This window comes from Thamnophis sirtalis, unplaced genomic scaffold, assembly GCF_051295495.1.
Source record: "Thamnophis sirtalis isolate CommonGarterSnake01/CBP01778 unplaced genomic scaffold, rThaSir2_p1.2 scaffold_2, whole genome shotgun sequence".
NCBI lineage: Eukaryota > Metazoa > Chordata > Lepidosauria > Squamata > Natricidae > Thamnophis > Thamnophis sirtalis.
Genome location: NW_028261382.1, coordinates 9,492,931 through 9,519,212, shown reverse-complemented (window position 1 = coordinate 9,519,212; position 26,282 = coordinate 9,492,931). Strand labels below are relative to the sequence as shown.

General features: G+C 41.7%; 2 protein-coding genes across 4 annotated transcripts; one reads left to right on the top strand and one right to left on the bottom strand.

Annotated features, from left to right (window-relative positions):
• On the top strand, nt 1-5,520 carry NMRK2 (nicotinamide riboside kinase 2). The gene is made up of 8 exons (XM_014059421.2): nt 1-224; nt 1,098-1,188; nt 2,264-2,309; nt 2,489-2,663; nt 3,561-3,632; nt 3,748-3,854; nt 4,334-4,425; nt 5,361-5,520. The coding sequence occupies exons 1-8, from the start codon at nt 199-201 to the stop codon at nt 5,364-5,366; spliced, it is 615 nt and encodes a 204-aa protein (XP_013914896.2). The 5' UTR covers nt 1-198; the 3' UTR covers nt 5,367-5,520.
• SQOR (sulfide quinone oxidoreductase) lies at nt 4,511-25,021 on the bottom strand. 3 transcript variants are annotated; one of them, XM_087704232.1, is made up of 10 exons: nt 24,872-25,021; nt 17,250-17,510; nt 13,946-14,116; nt 12,510-12,563; nt 10,815-11,009; nt 9,319-9,528; nt 8,177-8,360; nt 7,574-7,641; nt 6,960-7,138; nt 4,511-6,385 (listed from the first exon to the last, which is right to left on the bottom strand). In XM_087704232.1, exons 2-10 carry the CDS (start codon nt 17,481-17,483, stop codon nt 6,328-6,330), a joined length of 1,353 nt encoding a protein of 450 aa, XP_087560358.1. In that variant the 5' UTR covers nt 17,484-17,510; nt 24,872-25,021; the 3' UTR covers nt 4,511-6,327. The 3 variants fall into 3 exon arrangements, with proteins under 3 accessions (XP_087560358.1, XP_087560359.1, XP_087560360.1); XM_087704233.1 differs by lacking the exon at nt 24,872-25,021 and adding an exon at nt 20,043-20,565; XM_087704234.1 differs by lacking the exons at nt 12,510-12,563; nt 13,946-14,116.
• Nucleotides 25,022-26,282: the final 1,261 nt, after the last annotated feature.

Here is a 26,282-nt window from a genome sequence, read left to right as displayed (position 1 = left end):
GCGCCTTCTTTCGTCTGAAGGCTTGGCGGGAGCGTGGTCGGCTTTCCTCCCTCGTCGCCGTTGTCTTCGCCGCTATGGCTCCCCTCGGCAGTTGACGCTCGTGGCTCTTTTTTTTTCCCCCTCCCGGTTCTTCTCCTCCTCTTCCATCGCCGGACTCTCCCGCGGGACCCTCTGTGAGGCCAGCGCGCTCGCGACACCATGAAAGTCATCCTCGGCATCGGCGGGTGAGGAGAAGGACGAGGGGGGGAACGGGGGGTTGGGCGCGGGGTGCTCTCGCGCCTGCGCAGTGGGGAGGACGTCCACGTGCGGGGATCCCATTCTGCGCTTTGCAGCTGTTGGTGCCGCCGCCGCAGCTGCTGCTTTTTCCTGGCAGGCGCCGTGATATTCCTGGGTGCCTTTGGTTGTCCTCTCCCCCGCCTCCAGCCTGCACTATTCCTTCCTTCCTTCCTTTCTTTCCTTTCCCTTTTTAAGAAAAAATGTATTAACTCTCAAGTGGCGCTTAAAAATGGGAGGGGTTTTCCTGCTTCCCCTTCCTCCTTTTCCATGGATGATCTAATGCAATCTATAAGCAGATGGTGCAGCCACCTCTTGTTCCGTTTTGAGAGCTGGTGGGTTGGCTGTTTTAATAGAATAACCGTGTTCGAAGGGACCTTAAGAGGTCTTCTAGACCAACCCCCTGCTCAAGCAGCAGCCTCTATGCCAGAGGTCTTCAAACCTTAAGACTTGTGGACTTCCAACTTCTGGGAGTTGAAGTCCACAAGTCTTAAGAGTTGCCAAGTTTGGGGACCCCTGCCCGATGCCATTCTAGACATTTCGGGGGGGAAAAGGAGGGTGCCAACCAGTTATTCTTTTGCTTATTTTCCTCCCCAAGGAAAAGGATTAGAGAGATGGTATGAGAGAGCCCAGTGTGAATCAGGAGTTGGGAGATCTGAATCTGATGTACCTTCAATCCTGGAAACCGTTTTGATGGGCCAATCCCTCTCATTTCCACCCATCTTCAAATTTCTCCATCCTAAGTGGAGTTTTTGTAATCTACAAACGTTTTGATTCCCTGCGTTTGCTGATAATACCCATCACGTCTGAAATTCCCGTTATAGGATCACGAATGGGGGCAAGACCACCTTGACCAACAAACTCACGCAGTCGCTGCCCAACTGCAGTGTGGTCCATCAAGACGACTTCTTTAAGGTGGGTCGGGAAAATTAGTTTGTTTGCTTTTCCTCCCCTTTGATTTTTGTCAGGCACCCCAAAGGCCATGATAGCAGTTCCTCTTCCTGACTGGAATGGGTGGATAAAGGATATCTTTGGGAATGTCCGGATTGTTAGCATGTGAACTTTTACTCTTTGTGACGTCTCAGTACAATTAAAATCTTAATATTCTGCCCATGTAATTGATGGGGAACTGCTATGACAGAGCTGAGTCAGGATAATTTAAGGCAGAATTGTTCCTGCACCTTTGCAAGTATCTACTGAATAAATGATATAGAGGCAATAAATTCAGTTTTTTAGCAAGAGACTAAGGATTCTGATTGCTTGCTCATAACTCCTTTCAAATGCATACACTTAGCTTAGACAACAGAGAAAATGGCCAGATGGCACATTAAGAAATATCCCCTTTTTTGCTTACTTTGTACTAAACCCTCCTTGGATGTTAGGATGCTTTTTTAGATGCATAGCGAAGTATAATTTGCCTCCAACTGAATATCTTCAGACAAAGTTTTTGCCCATCTTTGCAGATTGTCTCAATCTTTTCATACTTTTCTCCAATCCTTTTTCATCGTATCAATACTCCGAATTCCACATGTTTGCAGAATCACGATTAATGGAACTCTGTCTCATATTTTACATCTTTTGTTTTTCCCATCTTATGAACTACATGGAGTTCTAGCGTTCTGCTAAGTCTTAAGTATTGGTCCTCCCTTTAATGTGTTTTTGTCATATATCAGTTTACTTCTGGAGGGTTGGGACATAAAGATTTTCTGTAGTTACTGGATAAGATCCTAATATACAGTTGGCATGACTCTACTGTTTTGAAAGTAGGATAGGTGTGTATTTGTTAGTGATGAGATAAAGGGTTAAGTCACTTATTGCCTTGTGACCCTGTTTTATGTAAGTTATTGAAAGTCCAGCTATCATCTTTTAATATGAGCATTGAATTACCAGGGAGTCAGTTTAAAAATGGTTTTATTCATCTTGCTCTTCTTAAAAGTAGCCTCAGGAAATCTGTGACTAGCTTTGCAGACAGTTTTCTGTTCTGTTTCAGCCCCAAGATGAGATACCGGTTGAAGATGGATTCAAACAGTACGATGGTAAGTTCTATTTATATCAATGTAGTAACTATTTACAAAACCTTTAGTTCTGTCACAGAACTAGTCCGTGAAGAGAAAAAAAAATAAGAATGCAAGTTTGATCATCAGCTGAGATCATGATATTTTGTAATAGTTTGTCTCTCCCTTTGGAGCTAACATTTCTGTTCTTTTGCCTTAAGTTATCAGTGCTTTGGATATGGATGCAATGATGAATACCATCAGTGCCTGGAGGAAAAATCCTATCAAGTTTGAACGATCCCATGGCATTAATACCCTTGATACCAGCACCATAGAGGAAGATGACGACACTATTCATATTCTGATTGTGGAAGGATTTTTACTTTATACTTATAGGTAACTGAAGTCAAGACAGCAGCTTCCAATAGTAGAATGTTCTATAGGTCCTGGTATTTCTGTCATATTTTTGCTGGCAAATAAAAGTCTCAGATATTTTAAGGGCCGTCCCAGCTTTCGGTATCTAATCAAGTACCTGCTAACACTTGTTTATTCTTAGCAAGTATTTGACAGATAATGCAACAGGCGTGGTGTGAACCGTTTTGATTGTACAAAATACATGAGAGCAGGTGGCGATTAGATAAATTTTACTAGTTCCGGTGCTCTCAGATTATATATAGAAAGAAGCATGCAGGAGGAGCACTTTCTTGAGGGAATGTTTGGTTTGGTTTCATTTAACCCATAGCTGATAACCGATGTATTACCGGGTGTAAACTAGGAAGAAGAGGCTTAGGTAGGTAAGAAATCCCTAGAAGTTTATTTGTACTGAATGAAGAAACCCCTCCCCCCCCAAAAAAAACAACAACCCACAAGCAAATAATATAGGTGCAACCTAAAATATCCAGGATTATTTAGAGAGTAGATAGGGTATTGTTTCTCAAACTTGGCAACTTTAGGATGTGTGGACTTCAATTCCCAGAATTCCCCAGCCAGAATGCAGAAACAACTAATGGTTTAACTTGGTATGTAAGTGCAGTTGTGATTGATACTGGACGCTGACTTAATATGGTTTTGGAAAAAGCATTTAGTGATTTGTAAGAGAATGGATATGTAAATAGTTTGAGCTATACCAGAGTCAATATGTCTCCCTTATGGGGAAGGCTTTATTTTCTGGTGGGTATTTTCCCAGAAACTTACAGACATGGTTAAAAATATGATAATGCACAAGATGGGACTTTGCCTAGCCTTGTGTTTTGTTATGTAACAAAACTTGAGAGAGATTTTCCTACTTTTCAGACCCCTGATCGATATTTTTGATGCCCGGTATTTTCTTTCTATCCCTTATGAAGAATGTAAGAGGAGGAGAAGGTAAGTCCATGACATGAAAAGCTTGTGTTTAGAGGTGGATATCTGGAAGGACTGGATGGCTTTAAAAGATCTACATAAACAACTCAAATTCAAATGGATGTTTTTCTTTCTCTAGTTCAAGGAATTACACCGTCCCAGATCCACCTGGATTATTTGATGGTCATGTCTGGCCCATGTACATCAAACATAAGAAGGTGATGAAAAACCTTAATGTCGATGTTGGTAAGTCCAACTGGATTTTGGAAGCCCCTTTTGAATTTGATTTTCTTGTATTACTAAGTTGGACAATTGTGTTTCAAAAAGTAGGTCTTTCAATAACATCCCCAGAGTTGTCTGCAAATGTAACAAGTTGCTGCTACAAAAAAAAATTTTTTTTTTCCACTTAAACTGTAACGGTTCATAATTTTGCTTATGGTTTACTTTGCAATTCTACCCATAGACTGAAAATGGAAGGGATAAGGATTGCTTGAGTCAGAAAGTCAGAATAGTTTTTCTTAGTTGTCTGGACTCTGTTTTATTTAGTGAAAGTTAGTAGCTTTATTAATAGCCATGGTTTTAAATAAAGTATAGTTTGAACAAGCTGCCATTTACTAAACTTGTAATAACAAGCTACAATATATAGCTTTATTTCACCTAATGAAAAATAATACCGAGCTCAGCAAAATTGTTCTTGTTTTCAAATGGTGCTGCTTATATTCCAGTTCATTTGGATGGGACAAAATCAAGGGAGGAACTTTTTGACACTGTTTACAATCACATCCAGAACAATTTAGAAGAACTGATTCACATGCAGGTATGTATTTTACTTAAAAGCTTGGGAGCAAATCATATGCAGATTATTACATACAACAAAATCCTACCAACTTTTTTTTGGGTGGGGGGGGGAGCATTGATTACAAATGTAAAAATTTAGCCCTTACTGTACTTTTCAAAGGCTTGCTGATAAAGAAGGAATTGTTTTGGACATAGATCAAAAAGTGATGGTTCCAAAACAGTAGTTTGATACAGAATTTGGAAAAGATCAAGGCCGTTAGTGACTGGGGAGGGAAGGGAAAGTGATAGGATTGGGGAACAGAATAGGTTGCTGCCTAGTCATGAAACCGTTAAGTATACAATAAGGGAACTGGTATTTTCAGTAGTTGCATCCTAGAAGAGCCGCAGAAAGGGTGGCATTGGGGAGCTGGTGGAATGGGCAATACTGGGACATGGGTGGTGGGTTGGGAAACTTTAGCTTATGTTATGCTTGCAAACTGCTGGGAAGGAGAATTGTACAGAAGGTGACAGCAGTCTCCTTGCTCATTCCATAAGATCACTTTGGGATCCCTCTGCTTTCGCTTCGTTTGAAACCCCGCGGCACTTAAAATATTTTGGGTTTTTGTTTTACCAAGCTAATTTGAAATGGTTCCACAGAACTTCAAAAGTACAGTGGCTTGTTCGCATTTTGGAAATATATTTTTCTGTTTTGTATGTACTCCTTAAAAAGACATTATGAAAAAGTTACGATGAAGGTAGTCCTCGTTTACCAAACGGTCATTTAGGAACCATTTGAAGTTACACTTCTAATAAAAGGTTCCCTTTACCATGAATTCCAAAACTTTACGGGAACACAGTGCTATTGACTTCAATGCACCTTCTGGGTCTATGAGACTAGGATGATGGTTTTGCTGTATTTACAAAAATGTGCAATACCCATTCACCATACTCTTTTATTCCCCCCCTTCTGAACAGCGATAAACAAATGGGTAGGACGCTCCTGAGAAGATATTTCTTCAGTAACCGTGTTTTAACATATGTGTATGCTGACTTAAAAGATGACTTTGTCTAAATCCTGATTGTAAAGATCTAAAATCTGGCCTTGATTAAAACACAACTATTACTTTTTATTGTATCTTTGTGGGAATTGTGCTTTTTTTTTTTTTTTTTTTTGCTTAATGCAGTTTTCAGAAAGCTGCATTATGACAACAGGGGCATCCTTTTATTCATCTGGATAGGACCCTACCAAGTCAGGAAAAGAGAATTTTCTGAAGTCTCCAGCTACCTGACTTTTTCAAAGTTATTCTGTTGGGTACTGAAGCAGCAGTCCCTTCTCTTTGCAAAGTTCTTATCTGTCCATTGAGCTATGACCCTTCACCAACCATTGAGAAACAGTGCTATCAATTGAGCAGAGACATCATAGTCGAAAAAGGTCTGGCATAGGAAACCTTGACTAAAACAACGTGAAATTCAATTGGGGACGGCATTCAATTGGGGACGGTCGGAGTGTTTTCCGTTTAGTAATGAAGAAACACGTGGCTTCTGTTTAAAACAAAGCAAGGGGCTCTTGATGTGTCGGTTAGCAACATATTTTGTACTTAAAGCACTCAGTCAACAGATTATTTTTTTTAAAAAAAACATGTAAAGGCGAGATAAGGTCATTTTAGGTTACACATCCACAGCTGCAGATATTGAAGCTTACAGAAGCTAATTCTGTCAACCTGGCATTGCTAAAAATATAGCAGCTGGCTGTGTGCTTACTGGACAATATTTGCTACTTGTAAGTGCAGAAATAAGGAAAAACTGTACCTATGTTTTAAGGTGCAGAGGACTCTGAAGGCTGCATTCCTACAGAGAAGTTATTTTATTAATTTCTGACGGCTTTTTTGTTATTATTAAAAGTGTTACATGGTTTGTAGCTGGCAGAAGATGATTTCAACGATTACTTCAACCCAAGATGAAATATTTTCCTCAATAGACCTGGGCCACCCCAATATCCCCTGTGAGAAAGGAAGGGGGGGAAAAAAAGATTTATACCTTCACAGGGAATTTAGACTTGTGAAATATTTCCTGAAATTAAAATGTAGCACTATGTCAAGAGTAAACATTGCTGCTCGTTACAATAGAATCAAAGGAAGCATGGAAATTAAACATTACAGTAAGATTTCCCACACTGAAATAAGGAAATGCTGCAAACTATTTTGGTGGAACAGACAAAGCTAATAACTTCTGGAAATTCAGTTGATGTTTATGTATGAAAAAATTAAGGGACACCGTTGTTTATTCTTGCAGGAAGTGGCCAAAGTTAAAATAGGCACAGGAAGAGATAGGACATTAACAGTTAAAGTTTGCACTGGATGGATAGACATATAAGACTGACAGACTATGGTTCAATCTATCTCATAGCATTCATATTTTCTTTACTCTTATCCAGGGTTTTTTTTTTTTTTAAATGAATGGCACTGCTCAAATTAAGCCTACCTATCGATGCAATAAATAAATGCAGAATTCAATGTACTTTTCTGGGAGCCTGTTCCCCTTAACCCCTACATAGTATGAATGTAGAATACTTACTTCAGAAGTCCATACCAATACAGATAGGGCATCACATTAGCCTTCATATGAAAACTTGTCAGCCTCTCTTTGCTCTGGTCGAATGGAAATGTTTCTAAAGGCTGAGCATTGTAATCAAACTCAGCCAGGATTGCTCGGTTGTAGTTGGTTATCAGAGGACAGGAAGTATATCCATCATACTATAAAACATTAAAAACATGCCTTTTAGGACAGGAAAAACATTCAGGATATTACATATTATCCTTTAAGGAGCTTCATGCTCCATGAATTTGTCTAACCCCCTTTTAAAGTCATTCAAACTGGTAACCCTTCTTAAATTTAAGGGATTGCAGAGTTTAATGTACTGTGTGAAGAAATTATTTTTCTCTTTTTAATCTCATAATTCATTGTCACTGGGTGAACCCAGTTTCCAAAATTAGAAGCCCTGGAAAGAAATTTCTGGTGTTATTTTGCTGTCAGCTTTATAATGCTGGTTGGAGAGGTATATAAAACCATATAAATGAGTTAAAATTTTTAGCGTGTTTGTTGCATTGCAAATACAAATATTTCCCCAACATAAAAAACCCATTTCCCAATGAAAAGAAAATATATTGTTCCTTTTCAGGAAAAGTTACCTTCTTAGTAGGAGTTTTGCCTTTCATGATACATGAAATGGTTTTATCAAGTACACCACACTGGCCAGCTGTGGAAGAGAAAAAATGTTTTATTTTGTCTCATTTTTCTGCTGAGAAAAGAGAGTTATAATTTTTTTAAGGTGGCTTAACTCTTTGAGGTTGGTGGCAGGTTTTTTGGGGTCATGTTGGGAATGTTCCCAAGAGCATTCAAATTGGATAGCTACTAATACAGTGTTTCTCAACCATGGAGACTTTAAGTCCTGTGGACTTTGACTCCCAGAATCCCCCAGCCAGCACAGCTGGCTGGGGGATTCTGGGAGTCGAAGTCCACAGGTCTTAAAGTCACCAAGGTTGAGAAACACTGTACTAATAACATAGACATTTACATGAGCTGCTGAGATTGGTGACTGGGCTTTGAGGCCCTCTCTTTCCCTACTATTCCATAGAAAAACACCTTGTATTGAATCCTAATTGGGGTCTCTATGATGACCATATCAAATACTTTCAGGCACAAGGAGATGCGACCCAACGTTTAAAACTGGCTTTTTGGTCCTGCAACAAGGAGACCAAAATGCAAGTACGGTACCTAGAAATTAATCTCACCTACAGCTGCAGCAGTCTTGGATGTAGGGAGGTTGGTGCAGTCTCCAATCCCAAAAACATTTGGGTATTTCACATGCTGCAGGGTCTCCTTGTTTACATCCACCCATCCAGCGACGTCAGAAACTGGACTGTTTAACAGGACGTCAGGAGGGCCCATGGGTGGAGTGACATGAAGCATTTCATACTGGAGAGCAGAGGGGAAAAAACGAGATTCAGTTAGAAGACAATATTTGAATCTCCGGGCTGAACCGAAGAGTCCTTGGTGTTCTCCAAGGTTTTCTTGCAGACGTCTCATTACCAAGTAGGTAACATCACAAGTGCCTGATGTTGTTACCTAGTTTGGTAATGAAACGTCTGCAAGAAAACCACCAAACAACTGAGGAACTGTCTCTTCTCGGTTCGGTCCTTTCTTCTACACCAGCTTACAGGAACTTGTTGCTTAACAGCCATTTGTTCAGCAATTATTTGAACTTAAAAGCAGCGCTGAACGAATAGTATTTACCATTGGATAGCAATAGCACTTAGACTTGTATACCGCTTCACAGAGCTTTACAGCCCTCTCTAAGCGGTTTACAGGGTTAGCACATTGCCTCCAACAATCTGGGTCCTTGCCATTGGCTCCTTGAAGTGATCAGTTAGAGCTCTTGGCATCCTAACTGCAGAGAGAAGGCCAAAGGCAGCCAGCAGTTGCTTTGTATAGGGTCAGGCTGAGCATGAGTGGTCAGCAATGGGAGGAAAAATAATGGCGGAGGTCAGTTGGGGGCAGCAAAGCAATTTGGCAAAAATGAAAAGGCAGATGGGTGGTGTAAGTTAAAAGGTGAGAGGACAGGAGAGTGTTGTCCTGAACGAATAGCTGCAAAGGGACTACAGAAACTTCTATTGCTAAGTGATGAAGCTGTGTGATGTTTCATCGAATGGCTGCCTTGAATTAAAACCATTCACCAAGAACTATCGGTAATCTTCCTGCCTCTTTAAATTCTTTACCGCATAAGGATGGATAGTGCTGCGTGGGTATGCTTTAAAAAGGCTCATCCTAATTCTCCATCCACACTCCCGCTGCCAGTTCTAAACAGACAAGCAGCCTAAACCATGAACGGGAAATTAATAGTTGGGAAATTCACTGAAAAATTCCATTTGCTCACCCGATAAACTTGCGTTTCCCCAGGTTTGTCCAAGTTCTCAAATACGGCTTCCTGCTTATCTGCTCGGACTTCCACAAGGTTCCATTTGTAGTTCACTGTAATATCTCTTTCTTTGATAATCTTTAGCAGAGCATCCGCATACTTCTTAACACCAAATATCGCTCCAAGAGATGTATTGAATATGATATTGGCTTTGGACCGTTTTCCAGTCTAGGGAAAATGAGAAGAAAGAGTGAAGTATTCTTGAAATACTTGAAAAAAAACACTCAATTTCTTGTTCTTGTCTGTACCGTAATTTATTTTATTTTATTTATTTTTATTTATACAATTTATAGGCCGCCCAATCCCGGAGGACTCCGGGCGGCTTACAACGAAGGAAAAAAAGAAATAATAAAAGAAAAAAATAAAAATAAAACAGGTTAAAATCTACACACATACATTCGTTACGATCGGGGCTGGACCTCAACAATGAGGTCAACAGCCCCAGGCCTGCCGGAATAGCCATAGAATCATAGGGCTAGAAGGAACCTTGGAGGACCCCTAGCCTAGACCAACCCGCTGCCCAAAGTAAGAATCCTTATCTATTGTTGATTAACCATAACTGGGTTTATATAGCCCGCCCAAAAAGATTTAAGCTAACAGCTTTTGAAGAAACCACAGTAAATGATGCACCCAACTTTTTAGGCGATCAGCACCTAACAAAACACAGTTTACACTTGCAGTAACGGGATTCACGATACATACAGAACTAAACTGAATCCAAAGACTTAAATTTGATGTCTGTATCAATACGTTGGATATGCTTAATGCTACAATTTTAATTTCTATGTGCAAATTTATGCCAATTTAACTAGTTGGTCCTGTCGATTTAACAAAATTGCTTGTATGTCTTCAATCGGAGGAGCACTCTAAAACTACCCATACTTTAAGCTTATATTCTAGCTGCAGTTTAAATTAGGATAAGTGCACTTTCAATAACTTTTTGTTGCTTGTTTAGGCAACCAATAGCAATAGCAGTTAGACTTATATACCACTTCATAGGGCTTTCAGCCCTCTCTAAGCCAAGGTGGCGCAGTGGTTAAATGCAGCACTGCAGGCTACTGCTAGATCAGCAGGTCAGCGGTTCAAATCTCACCGGCTCAGGGTTGACTCAGCCTTCCATCCTTCCGAGGTGGGTAAAATGAGGACCCAGATTGTTGGGGGCGATATGCTGACTCTCTGTAAACCGCTTAGAGAGGCCTGAAAGGCCTATGAAGCGGTATATAAGTCTACTGCTATTGCTATTGCTAAGCGGTTTACAGAGTCAGCATATCGCCCCCACAGTCTGGGTCCTCATTTCACCCACCTCGGAAGGATGGAAGGCTGAGTCAACCTTGAGCCGGTGAGATTAGAACCGCTGAACTGCAGATAACAGTCAGCTGAAGTGGCCTGCAGTACTCCACCCTAACCACTGCGCCATCTCGGCTCAGGGTAGTTGTACAGTGGCTGACACGTACCTTTCTCAAGTAGGCTTCTGTCAGATACATGATTTTTTGTGGCGCCCCTGCACATTTCACCGGAGTGTTTGGAAAGGTGAAAATGGCATTTCCTTCCTGGAAATCCTGCAGAGCTTTCCAGGTTTTCTCCACTGTGTGAATGGAATAATTGGAACCAATTTTAGGAAACTTAAAACCCTCAGGCAAGCCTTTGATCTGTAATAAGACAAAATTAGCAGGATAATATTTCACCGGATTAAACATGCGGGCTGTTTACTTTCAGGGAATCTGTTTAATTCCAAGCATACCATCCTGGCCTCCCTAATCATCTTAGCCATAGTTCCTTTAGCAGTGCTTTCTTGAGTAAGCCACCTGTGGTTTCAGTTCACGCAACACGCACAACATCTACAAACCACAACAGCAGAGTTCACACAACATACTACACCCAGAGTAAGCTTAAATTGAAGTTTAGCATATTGTGGAGTCATATCTGCTCAGATTCCCCTACAGACAAGATCATATCCCAGAGATACTCCATTCACACTGAATTTGATTTCTGAATATTATCTTGATGTGTAAATATTTGCAAAATACTCAGATGAAATCATCACATCTCTATTAGATAAAGGGTAAAACTGGCATTGGCTTACATTTAGCGTAAACGGTTGGCTGAATTAACAGGAGAGATTTATGACTAAGAGAGATTAAGAAGTTCACTTAGCTATCATGTATTCCAATTTAGAAGGGAGCATGATTTGGATAAATACACGAATTAAAAAAGTTTGGCTTTGGGTTTCATCTTCTTCATCCATCTTCTTTCTATCTTTTTTTATTTTAGTAGATGAACCCAGAATAAAGATCAATAAACTCTTTTCCAGCACTGAATTATAGCCTAGCATCCTTAAAGAAAAAAAATAATCTTGATATCGTGTTTCCCCGAAAATAAGACAGGGTCTTATTTTCTTTTCACCCCCAAAATAAGTGCTTGGCCTTATTTTCGGGGAGGTCTTATTATTTTTGAGGTGCAGGAGGCCCCCCTTAACCTCGGCCTGCGGATCAGTTCTGTCTCTGTTTCTGGCACACTCTTGCCAGCCCTAATGTCGCTGGGCCTGCCGCTCTTTTTGCGGCTGCCACTAAGAGAAGGGGCGCAGTAGGTAGGATTTACAGGAGCGGCCTCCGCGAGGCCATTCTCTGTGGATGGCAGGTGCATGTGGGGCATATTCTCCCCTCCTTCCCCCAGGAAAGGGCGGGGACTGGCTGTGCATGCATTTAAATATTTTAGGGGAGGCCCTATTTTAGCGCATGTGCTCAAAAACCCAATTGGGCTTATTATCCGGGGGGGCTTATTTTGGGGGAACCGGGATATACAAACACAGCCTCCCAAATTGGCCAAGTAGTGATTATCTTTGTGTTTCTGTGTCCACCATTAAAACAAGCTCATTTCACAACAACATGGTACGTGTCCCTGGATGCATTCAATTTCCTGATAAAGCACTAGAGATCTCTAAAGGATTTCTTCTACTGTTGCACAACCTCGGTTGCACAATTTCCACAGAGTGCCTCCTTGTGGGAAAGACGCAGTGCTATTTCTCAGAATTTGTGCTCAGAATTTGGGGCCTTTCATGCAAGGAACATGAAAGTCCCTGAGCCTTGCTTCCTATCGGTAGAGAAAATGCTAACCCAGCTGTTCACACAATCAGATCTTAAATAAAATACCTTTTCATAATTCAGCTGCAGCCCGAGAGCAACAATCAAATACTTGTAAGATACCTGTAAAAGAAAGAAGAAAACTATTATCTTAAACGTTATCAACAGCCTCAGATATGCAGATGACACCACTCTAATGGCAGAAAGTGAAGAGGAACTAAAGAGCCTCTTGATGCGGATGAAGGAGGGGGGTGCAAAAGTTGGCTTGAAACTCAACATTAAGAAAACTAAGATCATGACATCTGGCCCTCTCAATTCCTGGTAAATAGGTGGGGAAGAAATGGAGGTAGTGACAGATTTTATTTTCCTGGGCTCCAAGATGACCGCAATAGCAATAGCAGTAGACTTATATACCGCTTCATAGGGCTTTCAGCCCTCTCTAAGCGGTTTACAGAGAGTCAGCATATTGCCCCCAACAATCTGGGTCCTCATTTTACCCACCTCGGAAGGATGGAAGGCTGAGTCAACCCTGAGCCGGTGGGATTTGAACCGCTGAACTGCTGATCTAGCAGTAGCTTGCAGTGCTGCATTTAACCACTGCGCCACCTTGGCTCTGATGGGGACTGCAGCCAAGAATTTAAAAGACGCTCCTGGGGAGGAAAGCCACAGCAAATCTAGACAGCATACTAAACAGCAGAGACATCACCCTGCCAACAAAAGTGTGTCTAGGCAAGGCTCTGGTTTCCCCAGTTGCAATGGATGGCTGTGAAAGTTGGACCATAAGGAAGCCTGAACGCCAAAGAATGGAGGCCTTTGAACTCTGGTGCTGGAGAAGACTCCTGCGAGTCCCTTGGACTGCAAGGCCATCCAACTGGTCAGTCCTAGAGGAGATCAACCCTGACTGCTCTTTAGAAGGCCAGATCCTGAAGGTGAAACTCAAATACGTTGGCCACCTAATGAGAAGGAAGGACTCCCTGGAGAAGAGCCTCATGCTGGGAAGGATTGAGGGCCAGAGAAGAAGGGGACGACAGAGAAGGAGGTGGCTGGATGGAGTCACTGAAGCAGTCGGTGTGAGCTTAAACGGACTCCGGGGGATGGTAAGGGACAGGAAGGCCTGGAGGAATGTTGTCCATGGGGTCGCAATGGGTCGGATGTGACTTTGCAAATAACAACAACAATGATTGTAAACAGGATCCAAGGTTTATTCAAACAGACAATTGGTCTCAAAATGCTGTCTCTATCAGTCTCTTCTATCCTCATGGAATATTGCAGGCAAGAATAATGCCAAACTAAATAAATAGCATCATGTAGGTTTTTTTAGAAGTTCAAAAAAACATGAGAAGAGATGACAGAACTATTCAATTTATGTATTAAATATTTCTCATGTAGATGAGCAACCCATTCAAACTAAAGACTAAATCTCATGTATCCAAGCTCTATCAATTGTCAAAGCAAGTAAGTTTTAATCAAGCAGATAAATCAGCAAGTTCCAATGGGCGACCTACCTTTTGATTATTCCCCAAATAGACACAGTTGTTGTCTGGATCCAACTTTTCCACCTTGGACTGGATCCACTTTACCCCTGAAGGAATAACACTGGCTGTCGCACGCCCTGAAGTGGCCAGCTGTTTTGCCCCAGCTCCAACTAAAGTCCAAATAGGTTGATAATAGTGTTTCTGCAAGAAATAATTGGGAATAAAAGCTGCCAGCAAAGCATAAGAAGAACAGAAATGAACATGCGAAATCAGACAGCTGATACTTTTCTAGAGAGATTTGGCCAATCAGGTTCAAGAACTTCCCTTGATTATATTAAATGAGATTTTTGAAAGACATACATTCAATATATCTGGACCATTTCTCTGTTGGGAAAAAGCTGCCAAAGAACAGTGGTTCATAACCTGTGATCCACAGACCCCTGACAACATGTAAGAAGATTTGAGGGAATGTTATGATTTAGGGACATGGTGGCTCAGTGGCTAAAATGCTGAGCTTTTTTATCAGAAAGGTTGGCTGTTCAGTGGTACGAATCCCTAACGTCGCATAACAGAGTGAGCTCCTGTTACTTTTCCCAGCTTCTGCCAACCTAGCAGTTCAAAAGCACGTAAATATGCAAGTAGAAAAATAGGGACCACCTTTGGTGGGAAGGTACGGCATTCCGTGCACCTTACACGGAACGCCTAAGTCTTGATGTTAAGTCTTGGAGGTGCGTAGCCATGGTTCATGGCCACAAAAGGGGGTTCATGGTAAAGAAAAGATTGAGAATTATTGCTTTAGAATATTGCCTAGTTCCTTATATAACTGAGTGGCCTTCACCTGATTTTTCTAGCAATGGGTTTTACAAACGAATTTTGTAGTTATTTTCTTAGAGCGCTTGGTTTTGTACAAGATATCAAACTGTTAAAAGTCTGTAGAGATTCTCAGTCATCCAGGTCATGGTTTTCCCAAAGTTGCTTTTTTTCAGGAGGCAACTTGGACTTGTTTTTCTTTGAAGACATTTTGCTTCTCATCCAAGAAGCTTCTTCAGCTCTGATAGGATAGCGGAGAATAAATAAAGTATAAATCCTTCCTTCCACCACTATCCTCATTAGCATTCTGATCATCAGTGGTAAAAATTGTAGTCTACTGTTTTATGCAATCCTGAATCCTGAATGGAGAAGCTGCACGTATGCTCTAAAAGTACTTTGATATCTCCATATGATACTCACGCCCATGTTTATTACTTTACATATTTCCAGCAGTATACTACATCCAGTGGGTCATTACCCTTGTGCATGAAAATAACAGGTCTCACAAACTGCTTTTTAGATGTTCCTTCCTTTAAAAAAAGGTGTGTTTTATTGTTGATTGACAAATAAAGTTCTAAGTCCATTTTAGTTGCACAGATCTGGGAAAAGGTTTACCCTTAAGTTACATGTACAGATATGGGGGAAATTAAATAATTTACCTCTTGTTTGCTGGTTTTATTTAAACAAACTTATATTTCACCTTTTAGGTTTAACACATTAGAAAATAACTATTTTCCAGAGCTAAAAACAATATATAGTAAAAGGTAAAGGTTCCCCTTGCACATATGAGCTAGTCGTTCCCGACTCTAGGGGGCAATGCTCATCTCCATTTCAAAGCCGAAGAGCCAGCACTGTCCAAAGATGTCTCCGTGGTCATGTGGCCGGCATGACTAAATGCCGAAGGTGCACGGACCTTCCCACCAAAGGTGGTTCCTATTTTTTTACTTGCATTTTTACATGCTTTCGAACTGCTAGGTTGGCAGAAGCTGAGGCAAGTAATGGGAGCTCACTCCGTTACACGGCGCTAGGAATTTGAATTGCTGAACTGCCAACCTTTCTGATTGACAAGCTCAGTGTGTGTGTGTATGTGTTAATTATATGCAGCCATATAATTAAACTGGCTAGTGTCCCACAAATGTTCAAATTATCTTTCTGCCTTTACTTGAAGAGTTGTAATTTCAGCACATCTGGAAGGCACAGATTAGAGAAAGCTGACCTAGAGGAAGAACCGATAGATTAAAATGCCATGCTAAGATATAATGTGGCTCCTCAATTTAAGCTAAGCACAATGTGCAAACCAAGTTATACTTTATAAACTATGACAAATGTCTAAGCATATTGCATGAACCACAAAAAATATGAAGCCTGCAAAAACTGATAGATTGTGGAATGCTGTTGTGCAATGAATATATAACATTTTCCCCCTTGTGGGGAAGAGTTTGACACACACGGTTGTCAAGGAGGAAATGCAGAAAGCATCTTAAGATCTGAAAGATTTTGCAAAGACAATTCAATCGAATTCTGGGAGTTGAAGGCCATGCATGTTAAAATTGTTGAGGTTAGAGAACACTGTTCTATATCATGGGTTCCCAACCCCTGGTCTGTAGCCTGGCACTGGTCCAGGGCATGCCAGTAACTGGGATGCACAAATAGGTGAAGCCCCAGCAATGGGATGTGGGCAACTCACAAAACCACACCCACTGTGGTCTGCAGAAAAACCTTTCTCCACAGAACCGTCCCTGGTGCCCAAAAGATTGGGGTGCCACTGTTCTAGACCTTACAATTCTTGCTTATTTTTATGACAAAGGGATCTCAGTGGAGTGGTTCTAGATTATAATGCACTTGGCAGGATGTCCATATTCCTTCTGAGATACAACCAACCCCTATTTTTTTTCTTGCTAACTGCTACATACAAATTACATCGTGTCATTCCATGAAGAAATGGTCCTTCCAGGTCTGTCCTTTCGTTTCCTCTTCATCTCTTGTAGTGGGAATTTCCTTCTAAATGTCTTTATTTGGTCTGGTACTGCTTTACTCAATCTGGATTCTTTTCCAGATCTTTTGAAGTACAGATTAAGGTGAAAGATGTATAATAGAACAGAGCAAAGAATAATGTGGACTACTTCCACATTACAGAACAGAACAACTGCACAATCCCACTCTTTAACAGTAGATGCCAAAACTTTAGGGTTTTTTCTTCCAAGTGAAACGTCAGTGCCTGTAGCTTTGATCACAACTGTGACACGAGTCACACTTTGTACTTGCTCATTAATAAGTTTGATTCCCCCCCCCCCTCTGTATCAGAATTCATTAAAGAACAGACACAAATTCATTGTTAATTTTTTAAATTGAGAGAAGGTCCTTCAAAAAGTCCAGATTTAAAGAAGATATCAGAAAAGGTGGCCTTTCTTCACATGTGGGACACGACCATTCTACTTTAACAATTTATAATACTATACTTTATATATTTTGCATAATGCCTCCAAAATCCCAACATTTCAGAATTCAAGAATTCAGGATTTACCTCCTGGGGTTCCACCACAGCCACATTGTCAGCTCCTACTTTCCGTTTCATCCGGGCACTCATCGTGATCCCCCCGGAGCCTCCACCAAGCACCAGCACCTCGTAGTAATCTTTTGAAGCGGACGTGGCTGTCGTGTGTAACTGGGAGGAACATGTTTTGGGGATCCCCAACCTAAGTAAAGGTACCAGGGAACGAGCACATGCACAGGAGGACATCAACCCAACAGTGGCCATCTTTGGAGAGCATCAACTTGCAAAGTTCTAGAGAAAGAGGTGGAACATCAAAAAGGTGACTTTTTCCCCCTGCAAATGTAATTTTCATTCTTTATCTTATTCTACTAAAGAGCTGAATAAAGAAGCTGAAAGAAGGTCCCCAAAGATACGGTCTTAACGTTCAGTATGTGACATCAATACTTTGGTTTCAAACTGTGACTCAGTCATTGTTGTTATTTTCTTTTCATCATTCTTCCTCTGATAATTATAGTAGTTTAAATTTAGATAGGAAAGGCCGTTTTTATGTTGACAGGCAGCAATCAGAAATTTTACTATGCTATTCCAATACCAGATATGTTATTAAAATGATTTAAAAACTGTTTTGACACCCATTCTAAGAAATTATTTTGGTTCCATCTGTATTTTATTGCTCACAAACAACATTAATCTGGTCGGGGAATGCAGCATTTAATGTTTTGAGCAGCTGTAAAAGAATGTGGGGTATGTTTGCTGCTTTTGGCAAACTACAAATGTTCCTACTTTTTAAAAGAAAATGGGTAGTAATATTGTCTCTCAGGACATTGTTTATGAAGCTCATGCAGATTCTGCACTATATCAAATTCAATAGTTTTTTGTCCCAGGAAAGATGCTTTAATTTTTTTTAGCTCTACTCTCCAGCAATTGAGTTTTAACTTTCCCATTTTTTTTCCTACTTGAAACTTTTCTAATTTTAACTGACATAAATGGATTTTTTTTAACATTGAGAAACTAAGGACATCAACCGATAACTGGACTTTCTATTAAAGAATCATAGATGTTCACTAGTAAAGAATCATAGATGTTCACATTCCCAGTTAAAATGTTTGCAGGATTGCATTATAAACGAACTGCTCTTTAAAATGGACTCATCCGTCCCCAAAATGTGGCCATGGAGGTGTGCAGAACGAATATTAATAAAAAATATTCATATGACTTGAACTGAGAGAATCCTCCTGAGGTCAGCTTGCGAGTGAAGTGCTAATTCTGATCACAAATACTGAAGTACCTTTGTTTTGCAGATCTGACCCATGTCACAATTTCTTTTTAAGAAACAACAGTTTGCTATATTACCCTCCAATAAAGGCTGAAGCATAGGCAGAGCAATTATAAGGTGGAAATTCAAATTTTGTAAAGCTGTTCCATCTCCCAATGCAGAAGATGCAGATGGTATGCAACCAAATATATTATGACATAGATGGGGACTGTAGCCAAGAAATTAAAAGACGCTTGTTCCCAGGGAGGAAATCTACGGCAAATCTAGACAGCATACTAAAAAGCAGAGACATCACCCTGCCAACAAAAGTGTGTATAGTCAAGGCTATGGTTTTTCCAGTTGCAATGGATGGCTGTGGAAGTTGGATCATAAGGAAGGCTGAGTGCCAAAGAATTGAGGGCTTTGAACTCTGGTGCTGGAGAAGATTCCCGTAAGTCCCTTGGACTGCAAGGCGATCAAACCGGTCAGTCCTAGAGGAGATCAACCCTGACTGCTCTTTAGAAGTGCAGATCGTGAAGATGAAACTCAAATACTTTGGCCATCTAATGAGAAGGAAGGACTCCCTGGAGAAGAACAGAATGCTGGGAACGATTGAGGGCAAAATATTAAGGCGACGGCAGAGAATGAGGTGGCTGGATGGAGTCACTGAAGCAGAGGGAATGAGCTTCAATGAACTCCAGAGGATGGTAAAGGACAGGAAGGCCTGGAGGAATGTTATCCATGGAGTTGCGATGGGTCGGACATGACTTCACAACTTACAGCAACAATATTATGACACTTTTCTTCTACAAGATTTGTGGTGCCCGTTTCCCAACCCAGACTTTGAGAAAGGAGGTTGAGAAATATTCTTCCTCCCACACATTCAGTTTAATTTATTTTAACTCCTGAACAACTGGCCAAAGAAGTGGGAAGGGAAGCTACCGGTCATTCCTTTTGGGGAATTGGTTTAGGAGAAGTGGAAAGCAACTCCTATATGTTGGCAAGGGTGGAGTTTGTAGTGGCATGGATACAATTAATTTAAGAACTGGATTGAGGAGTTCCAGCTTAAGGAAGATTGATCTATTTCCCTTCCCGGGCCTTCTGAAAAATCTTTGCCTTTTGAGGGCAAGAATAAAATCCTGGCAATCAGCTTTGGTAAAGTACATCTAGACTTTGGGTTTTAACATACCTAAAAAGCCTCATTTGGTAAGAGGGCCTGGAGCAGCGATCACCAGCCAGTGGTCCATGAGAAAATGTTGGTGGTCCGCAGAAAAATTATTTGCATTTTTGTATTGCACTCAATACTATTTATCCTTTCAGAAAATTCATATCAGTGGTCCGTGGGATTTAAAATTATGAATTTAGTTGTCTCTGAGATCCAAAAGTTTGGTGAGGAGGGTCTTTAATTGGAAGCAAAGCAGGACTTGAATGGGAGAGACATACTTGACACTTTACACCTACAATAACAACAACAACAACAAAAACCACTGGGAACATCAGGTTGAGAAGGTTCTAGAGAATGAAACCAGTTGATCAGTGGGTGCAGCAAAATTTCACAAACTGACTACCTGCAACGCCATGACCGCGTTACTAAGATTATTCACTGGAAATTGTGCCAGAAGTTTGGATTTGAGTACAGCAAAAACCACTGGGAACATCAGCTTGAGAAGGTTCTAGAGACTTCAGAATTCAGACTGACAGGCACCTGGCCTACAACACACCTGACATAACAATAGTTGAAAAGAAAAAAAGTATGGTTCATTGACATAGCAATCTGGAGATGTGCGAATTGAAAATAAACAGCAAGAAATAATCACAAAGTTTTTGCAAATTGAAGTTTATGAAAAAGAAATCGGACTACCTCGCTGTTTGGAAATTCTAAATTTATCGGACTTGAATATTCTGATTCTACAAAAAACCCACCCTACTTGGAACAGCTTACATCCTCCAACGTTACCTTAACAGTTCCTAGGTCCTTGGTTAGGACTAGAGCTGTTGAGCTACCAACCAGCCCCAAAGGTTGTGAATCTCACCAAAGATTAACATCATCATAATTTATTGTCATTGTACGTATATACACAGTAAACCCATACAGCGAAATTCACATACCACCCAGAGACCAGGCCCAACGCACATGACAATCCCCAAACACCCACCACCGCTAAAAATTCCCCGCCCACAAACCACCCAAGCATCCACATACAGACCAAGTAATGCTGTCCAACAGCTCACTGATGGTGGCCCTTTAGTTAATTGTTGAGTGCAATTATAGCTCTGGGATAACTCTTTACACCTGCAAAGCTGTAGGCTGAAGATTAAGCATATGCACACATTCCAGGAGAAAATCACCTCCTTGTTGCTGATAAGAATAATGAAGGGACAAGGAGTAGAAGGAGGTTAATCCAGAGAGTTAGAGGCCAGATTTAGCAGATGTAGGACAATTTATAGGGAAGTCAAAAGTTCAAGTCTGGGATCGCCTATGGGAAGTCTTGGTGTCAGGTTTTTAAAAAATATATTCTGCTCAATACAGGATTATTGGTATGAAGTGAAATGGGACTCCCGTATAGGAAAGAATGGATATAAATGTAAATAAATATAAATACAAATGTAATGTACATTTAAGAGATACAGTGGCTCAATGGGCTGAGCTTGTCGATTAGAAAGGTTGGCAGTTCGGCAGTTCGAATCCCTAGTGCCGCATACAGAGTGAGCTCCTGTTACTTGTCCCAGCTTCTGCCAACCTAGCAGTTCGAAAGCATATAAAAATGCAAGTAGAAAAAATAGGGATCACTTTGGTGGGAAGGTAACGGCGTTCCGTGCGTCTTCGGCACTTAGTCATGCTGGCCACATGACCACGGAGATTTCTTTGGACAGCGCTGGTTCTTCGGCTTTGAAACAGAGATGAGCATCGCCCCCTAGAGTTAGGAATGACTAGCACATACGTGTGAGGGGAACCTTTACCTTTTACCTCAATGTACATTTATTTTCCTTCTTTATTAGATTTCTATCCCACCTTTATTTATAAGTAACGCAAGGCAGTCCAATGTTCCTTGGACTGATGTTCTCTCCCTCTCCCTCTCTCTCTCTCTCTGTCTCTCTCTCTCTCTCTGTCTCTCTCTCTCTCTCTCTCTCTCTCTCTCTCTCTCTCTCTCTCTCTCTCTCTCTCTCTCTCTCTCTCTCTCTCTCTCTCTCTCTCTGAACACATATATTTCATAATGCACAATTATGAATGTTCAAGGTATGCATAGTGAACCATCTTCCACTTTTCACAAGTACACTTTGACCTACTAATTTAAGGTAGAATAAATAGGTTTTCTTGCTGTGGCTTTCAACCCAGAAAGCAAACATTCACTCCTTTATTTATAATGGCAAAGGTCTACCTCTTGCAGAGTAAATGAACAGCATCTGATGCTATCCTCCTTACGACTCCGTATGTTGCTTGAAGACCAAGGGTGGGTTTCATGCAACCTTGTCTTAATCTTAAAGACAATGAAGGACAACCTGTTTGCCAACAATGGCCACTGATATCTGTATGCCAGCCCTGTTCACTCCAGATCACCACTACTGCCTTGTAAATAGCTTTTCCGTTATCAAAATTGTGATGGAAACCATCACCTTCCCACTTGAGTAAGGATGGCTTAATGATTAAACAGCCATTTCCTTCCAATGAAAAAAATAGCACGGAACAAAGATCTAACTTCTACTCACGATCTACGGTACACAATGAGTCAACAGAGTAAGGAATTTCAAGGTAGCCTGTCTTTCTATAGATGCCCAAAATGGCAGCTCTGGTTTAACTTGGTCTCTGGGTAACTTCCTGGTTTTAATCTGCAGATTGTCCCCACCAGTGTCAACTGCTTTTTCAGACTACAAACACCATCAGACAATCTGGATAGTACAGGAACCTATTTTCTTCTGGGTCTCTCTGCAAGGACACTGAAATCTTACAAGAGGTTTACTTATCTTAACCTCCATGCTGCTCCAATCTGTAACCAAGTGGCTTACTAAACCTGAATTCCGTAATTAACATCATACCATAATTTCAGAAGAAGCCTCACTCCCATGACAGCGGATGTTCGGAAGAACAGTTAAACCTCCATTCCTTCACCATGGGGCCCCCTAAACAGCCAGGCGTTCTCCAAAATAGTAATACCAAAGGCATTGACAAAATCACTACCAGTCAATTGCAAAAGGCAACTTTACTCAGGACAGCTTACATCCTTTCAACACCAAACATCCACATCTGTCTATCTCTGGTAAGGGATCAATCGATGGATAAAAATGACAAATCCAGTCTGGACAGCTGGCTAACTATGCAATGAACCATAATAATAATAATAATAATTACAAAGGTGAGATTACCATCTTAACTGGGGAGGAGGGGCATTCTCTAGGCATAAGGTTCCAGAGTAAATAACCATTTGGATCTCGGTTTTGGCAGCTTCCTGAAACTTCAATCATGTCATTTTGCCTACAATTACATTTTAATTTGACTTAACCTATGCACATTATCTGCTTTTGCTGATCACAATTTTTTCGGGGATTTATTTATTTGCCCAGTTGGTGGCCCTACCTACCAGGTGAAGATTTTACCCTCCTGAAACTGGCATAAAAAGTTAAGGCAGGCTCCTGAGGTTTGTGATGCAACCAGCCATAAATATAACTAACAACAGACAGTTAATGTTGGTAAGCGAGTTATGAAATATGGAAAATTCCCAGAGAGAGATTTCCTCTCCCGGGGTGGCTGTGATTTGTTTAGGTTAGAAAAATGATGACTGTGAGATGCCAAACTTCAGCTAAACATGGCTTGGAAAGCAAATTGAAGTCATCTTTGTAGCAAGGGTGTTTGCTCAAGGAATATTAAACGGCCCCAAAGCTTCGTTCATCACAAAAGTCTTTATCCAAACCAAAGTTAAGCAGTAAAATGACAAAAAGCCAATGCAGAACAAGGCGACTACCCCTTTCTCTCTGCTTGTATCTTTCTCTCAGACAAACACACACATTCTAAATGCTAATTTCTTGCAGACAGCCTGTAATCCAGAACTCTGAACCAGGTGACCCCTGGATTCAAATATTTGGTTGCTAAATTCAAATCAAAGAAGTGGACTTCAGCGCCTTCTCTTCTTTGCAAGTTTTGGAGAGAAGACCATTTCTCTTCTCCTTGTTCCATTTTTTCCCCTTTCCTATGCAGATTATGCTTTCTGTTGTTCCTCAATCCTTTCCTATCGGGTATGAGATTTTAAAATCTCCACTTAAAAATGAATCTGGCTAATAAATGAGGGTTGCAGCATCCCAAGGTCACATGATCACCATTTGCCATCTTCCATGAGTTGCCATCTTCCAACTCAACTCAACTCAAACTTCCATGCCGACTTCTGACAAGCAATGTCAGTGGGGAAGCCGGATTTAATTAACAAGGATTTAACAACGGAGTCAAAGAGGGTCCTAAAACTGGAGATGACTCAATGAATGATGACTTTGCTTAGGGATGAAAATTCCAGTCCCAACTGTGATCATAACTTGAGGATTACCTGTATGTTTAGGGTGAAATGTTTCAATAAGCAACATGTGATTTGTGTCCCTCGGATCCATGAAGCCTTTATGCTCAGGAGCAGTCTACCATCAAATATCACAATTGGAAGCAGATCCAAGATGTACCCCAACTTCCTTACTCAACTCGCGGACCTTTCAGGAACACCTGATAGTAACTAATTGCTGGATTAAGCAGGCCTTTAAACTGAATCCGACTAGTTTCTTATATCAATTAATCAAATCAATGTTACACTTCACAAAAGGGGATGAGATACAGTAATCAGAAAGGTGAAAGTGAGTCAATCTCATCCCTCAAATAAATGTCCCACTGAACTACTCGTATAAAACAGTTATCTTTGTCTTTCCATATTTTTTGTTAGGAAGTAATCCTTAACCACTGTAATCCATAGGTTAGTTCCCACGGGCCTCAGGGGCAGGAAATGAAGCTTGCCTCTGACAGCAGAAACCAAACTCGGATCCCTAGCTCAGATTTGAGTCTAGTAACAGTAGCAGAGTTGGAAGGGGCCTTGGAGGTCATCTAGTCCAACTCCCTGCTCACGCAGGAGACCTGTACTAGGGATTCGAACTGCCGACCTTTCTGAAAGACAAGCTCAACCACTGAGCCACCTAGTCAGTGTTTAGAAGTCTAATCGGCTTCAAGTCGCCTTTTTTTCTCTTTTTTTTTTGCAATGAAAGCGGAACTCGCAGAAGTTTTGACAGGGAGTTCCTGAGGCTGCTCCATCTGCCCAGGATGATGGGAACCCAGTCTAAGGCGGTGCGGGGAAGGACCTCTGCGCCTGAACCACCACCACCACCACCCCCTCCTCCTCTTCCTCCCCCTCAACCAAGGCCACTCTCAACCCACCTGCCAGGAAGAGCCGCCCAGCGCCGCTCGCTTCTCCGAAACCGCTGAGCCCGCCTGTTGCTCTGCGCCCAAGCCGCGGTCCCTTGCGCAAGAACCCGCATACGCCCCGTCCGACCCGCCCGGGGTGAGGCCGCCGCTGGAGACAAATAAAAGCCGCTCTTTTCAGCAGCTGCCTCCGGACAGGGAGGAGCCGCGGAGCAGGAAGGGAGCAATCCGGAGGTCAGGCTCGGAGCGCACAAGCCCTGGGTTCCTGAGCGTGTGCAGAGCGCAGTTCTGTTTTGCAAAGGCGGCCGGCTCGGTTGCAATCGCACCGCGCAGCTATTGGGGGGGGGATCAGCTGTTTCAACCCCCGGCACCTTTGTTTCTTACCTGTCCGACTCGGATTAGGGTTGCTCTGCAAAGCCGCGGTGAGGTCAGGCGGCTTACTTTATTAAATCCCAAAGGTGCTTTTTTCAAGACGAAACTGGACTTTCTGGGTTTTTTTCTTTCTTTCAAGACATTTCGCTTCTCATCCAAGAGCAAGAAGCAATGGGTGGAAACTAATCGAGAAGAGAAGCAACTTAGAACTAAAGAGAAATTTCCTGACAGTGAGAACAATTAATCAGTGGAACAGCTTGCCTCCAGAAGTTGTGAAAGCCCCAACACTGGAAGTCTTTAAGAAGATGTTGGATTGCCCTTTGTCTGAAGTGGTGTAAGATTTCCTGCCTCAGCAGGAGGTTGGACTAGAAGACCTCCAAGGTCCCTTCCAACGCTTCTATTCTATTCTATTCTATTCCGTGAAGCTTCTTGGATGAGAAGCGAAACGTCTTCAAAGAAAAACCAGAAAGTCCAGTTGCCTGTTGAAAAAGCACCTTTGGGACAACCATGAACCTGGGTGACTGAGAATCTCCATAGACCAGTGGTCTCCAACCTTGGCAACTTTAAGACCTGTGGACTTCAACTCCCAGAGTTCCTCAGCCAGCAAAGCTGGCTGAGGAACTCTGGGAGTTGAAGTCCACAAGTCTTAAAGTTGCCAAGGTTGGAGACCACTGCCATAGACATACCTGGTTAAGCGCTTTCGCCTTGCCAAGTTTTTCTCACCAAGGGCTATGCCGTAATCCAGGGCGGCTGCTCACAGTCTGGAGCTCTTGGCGTTTGTAGGAGTAGCATTGGCTAGAGATGGGGGTGGGGTTTGTACTCCACCCAGAGGCTGGAGTAAAGGGGGTTCAGGAATGTCTGTTCCTTGGTAGGTTCTTCTTCCCCCCAATTCAGAGCCTTCCAGGTGCATTGGCCATCATCCACAGCCCTGGTCCTTGGGGGCTCTCTGAGCTTGTTTTCTTGCAGATGTTTCATTACTCAGACTAGTAATGTCATCAGTGCTTCATTGGTACAGCTCTCGTCTGTAGGAATGCAACTTCTCTTTTAGCAATGG

What these genes read in the sequence shown, in the direction of transcription:
- NMRK2 (XM_014059421.2), top strand. Translation starts at nt 199, where the DNA reads ATGAAAGTCATCCTCGGCATCGGCGG. An exon ending in GTCATCCTCGGCATCGGCGG is followed by an intron (nt 225 to 1,097) that starts GTGAGGAGAAGG and finishes TTCCCGTTATAG; the next exon opens with GATCACGAATGGGGGCAAGA. An exon ending in TTTTTACTTTATACTTATAG is followed by an intron (nt 2,664 to 3,560) that starts GTAACTGAAGTC and finishes CCTACTTTTCAG; the next exon opens with ACCCCTGATCGATATTTTTG.
- SQOR (XM_087704232.1), bottom strand. Translation starts at nt 17,483, where the DNA reads ATGGCCACTGTTGGGTTGATGTCCTCCTGTGCATGTGCTCGTTCCCTG. An exon ending in CTGTGGTGGAACCCCAGGAG is followed by an intron (nt 14,117 to 17,249) that starts GTAAATCCTGAA and finishes TATTTCTTGCAG; the next exon opens with AAACACTATTATCAACCTAT. An exon ending in TATTGGTATGGACTTCTGAA is followed by an intron (nt 6,386 to 6,959) that starts GTAAGTATTCTA and finishes CCTTTCTCACAG; the next exon opens with GGGATATTGGGGTGGCCCAG.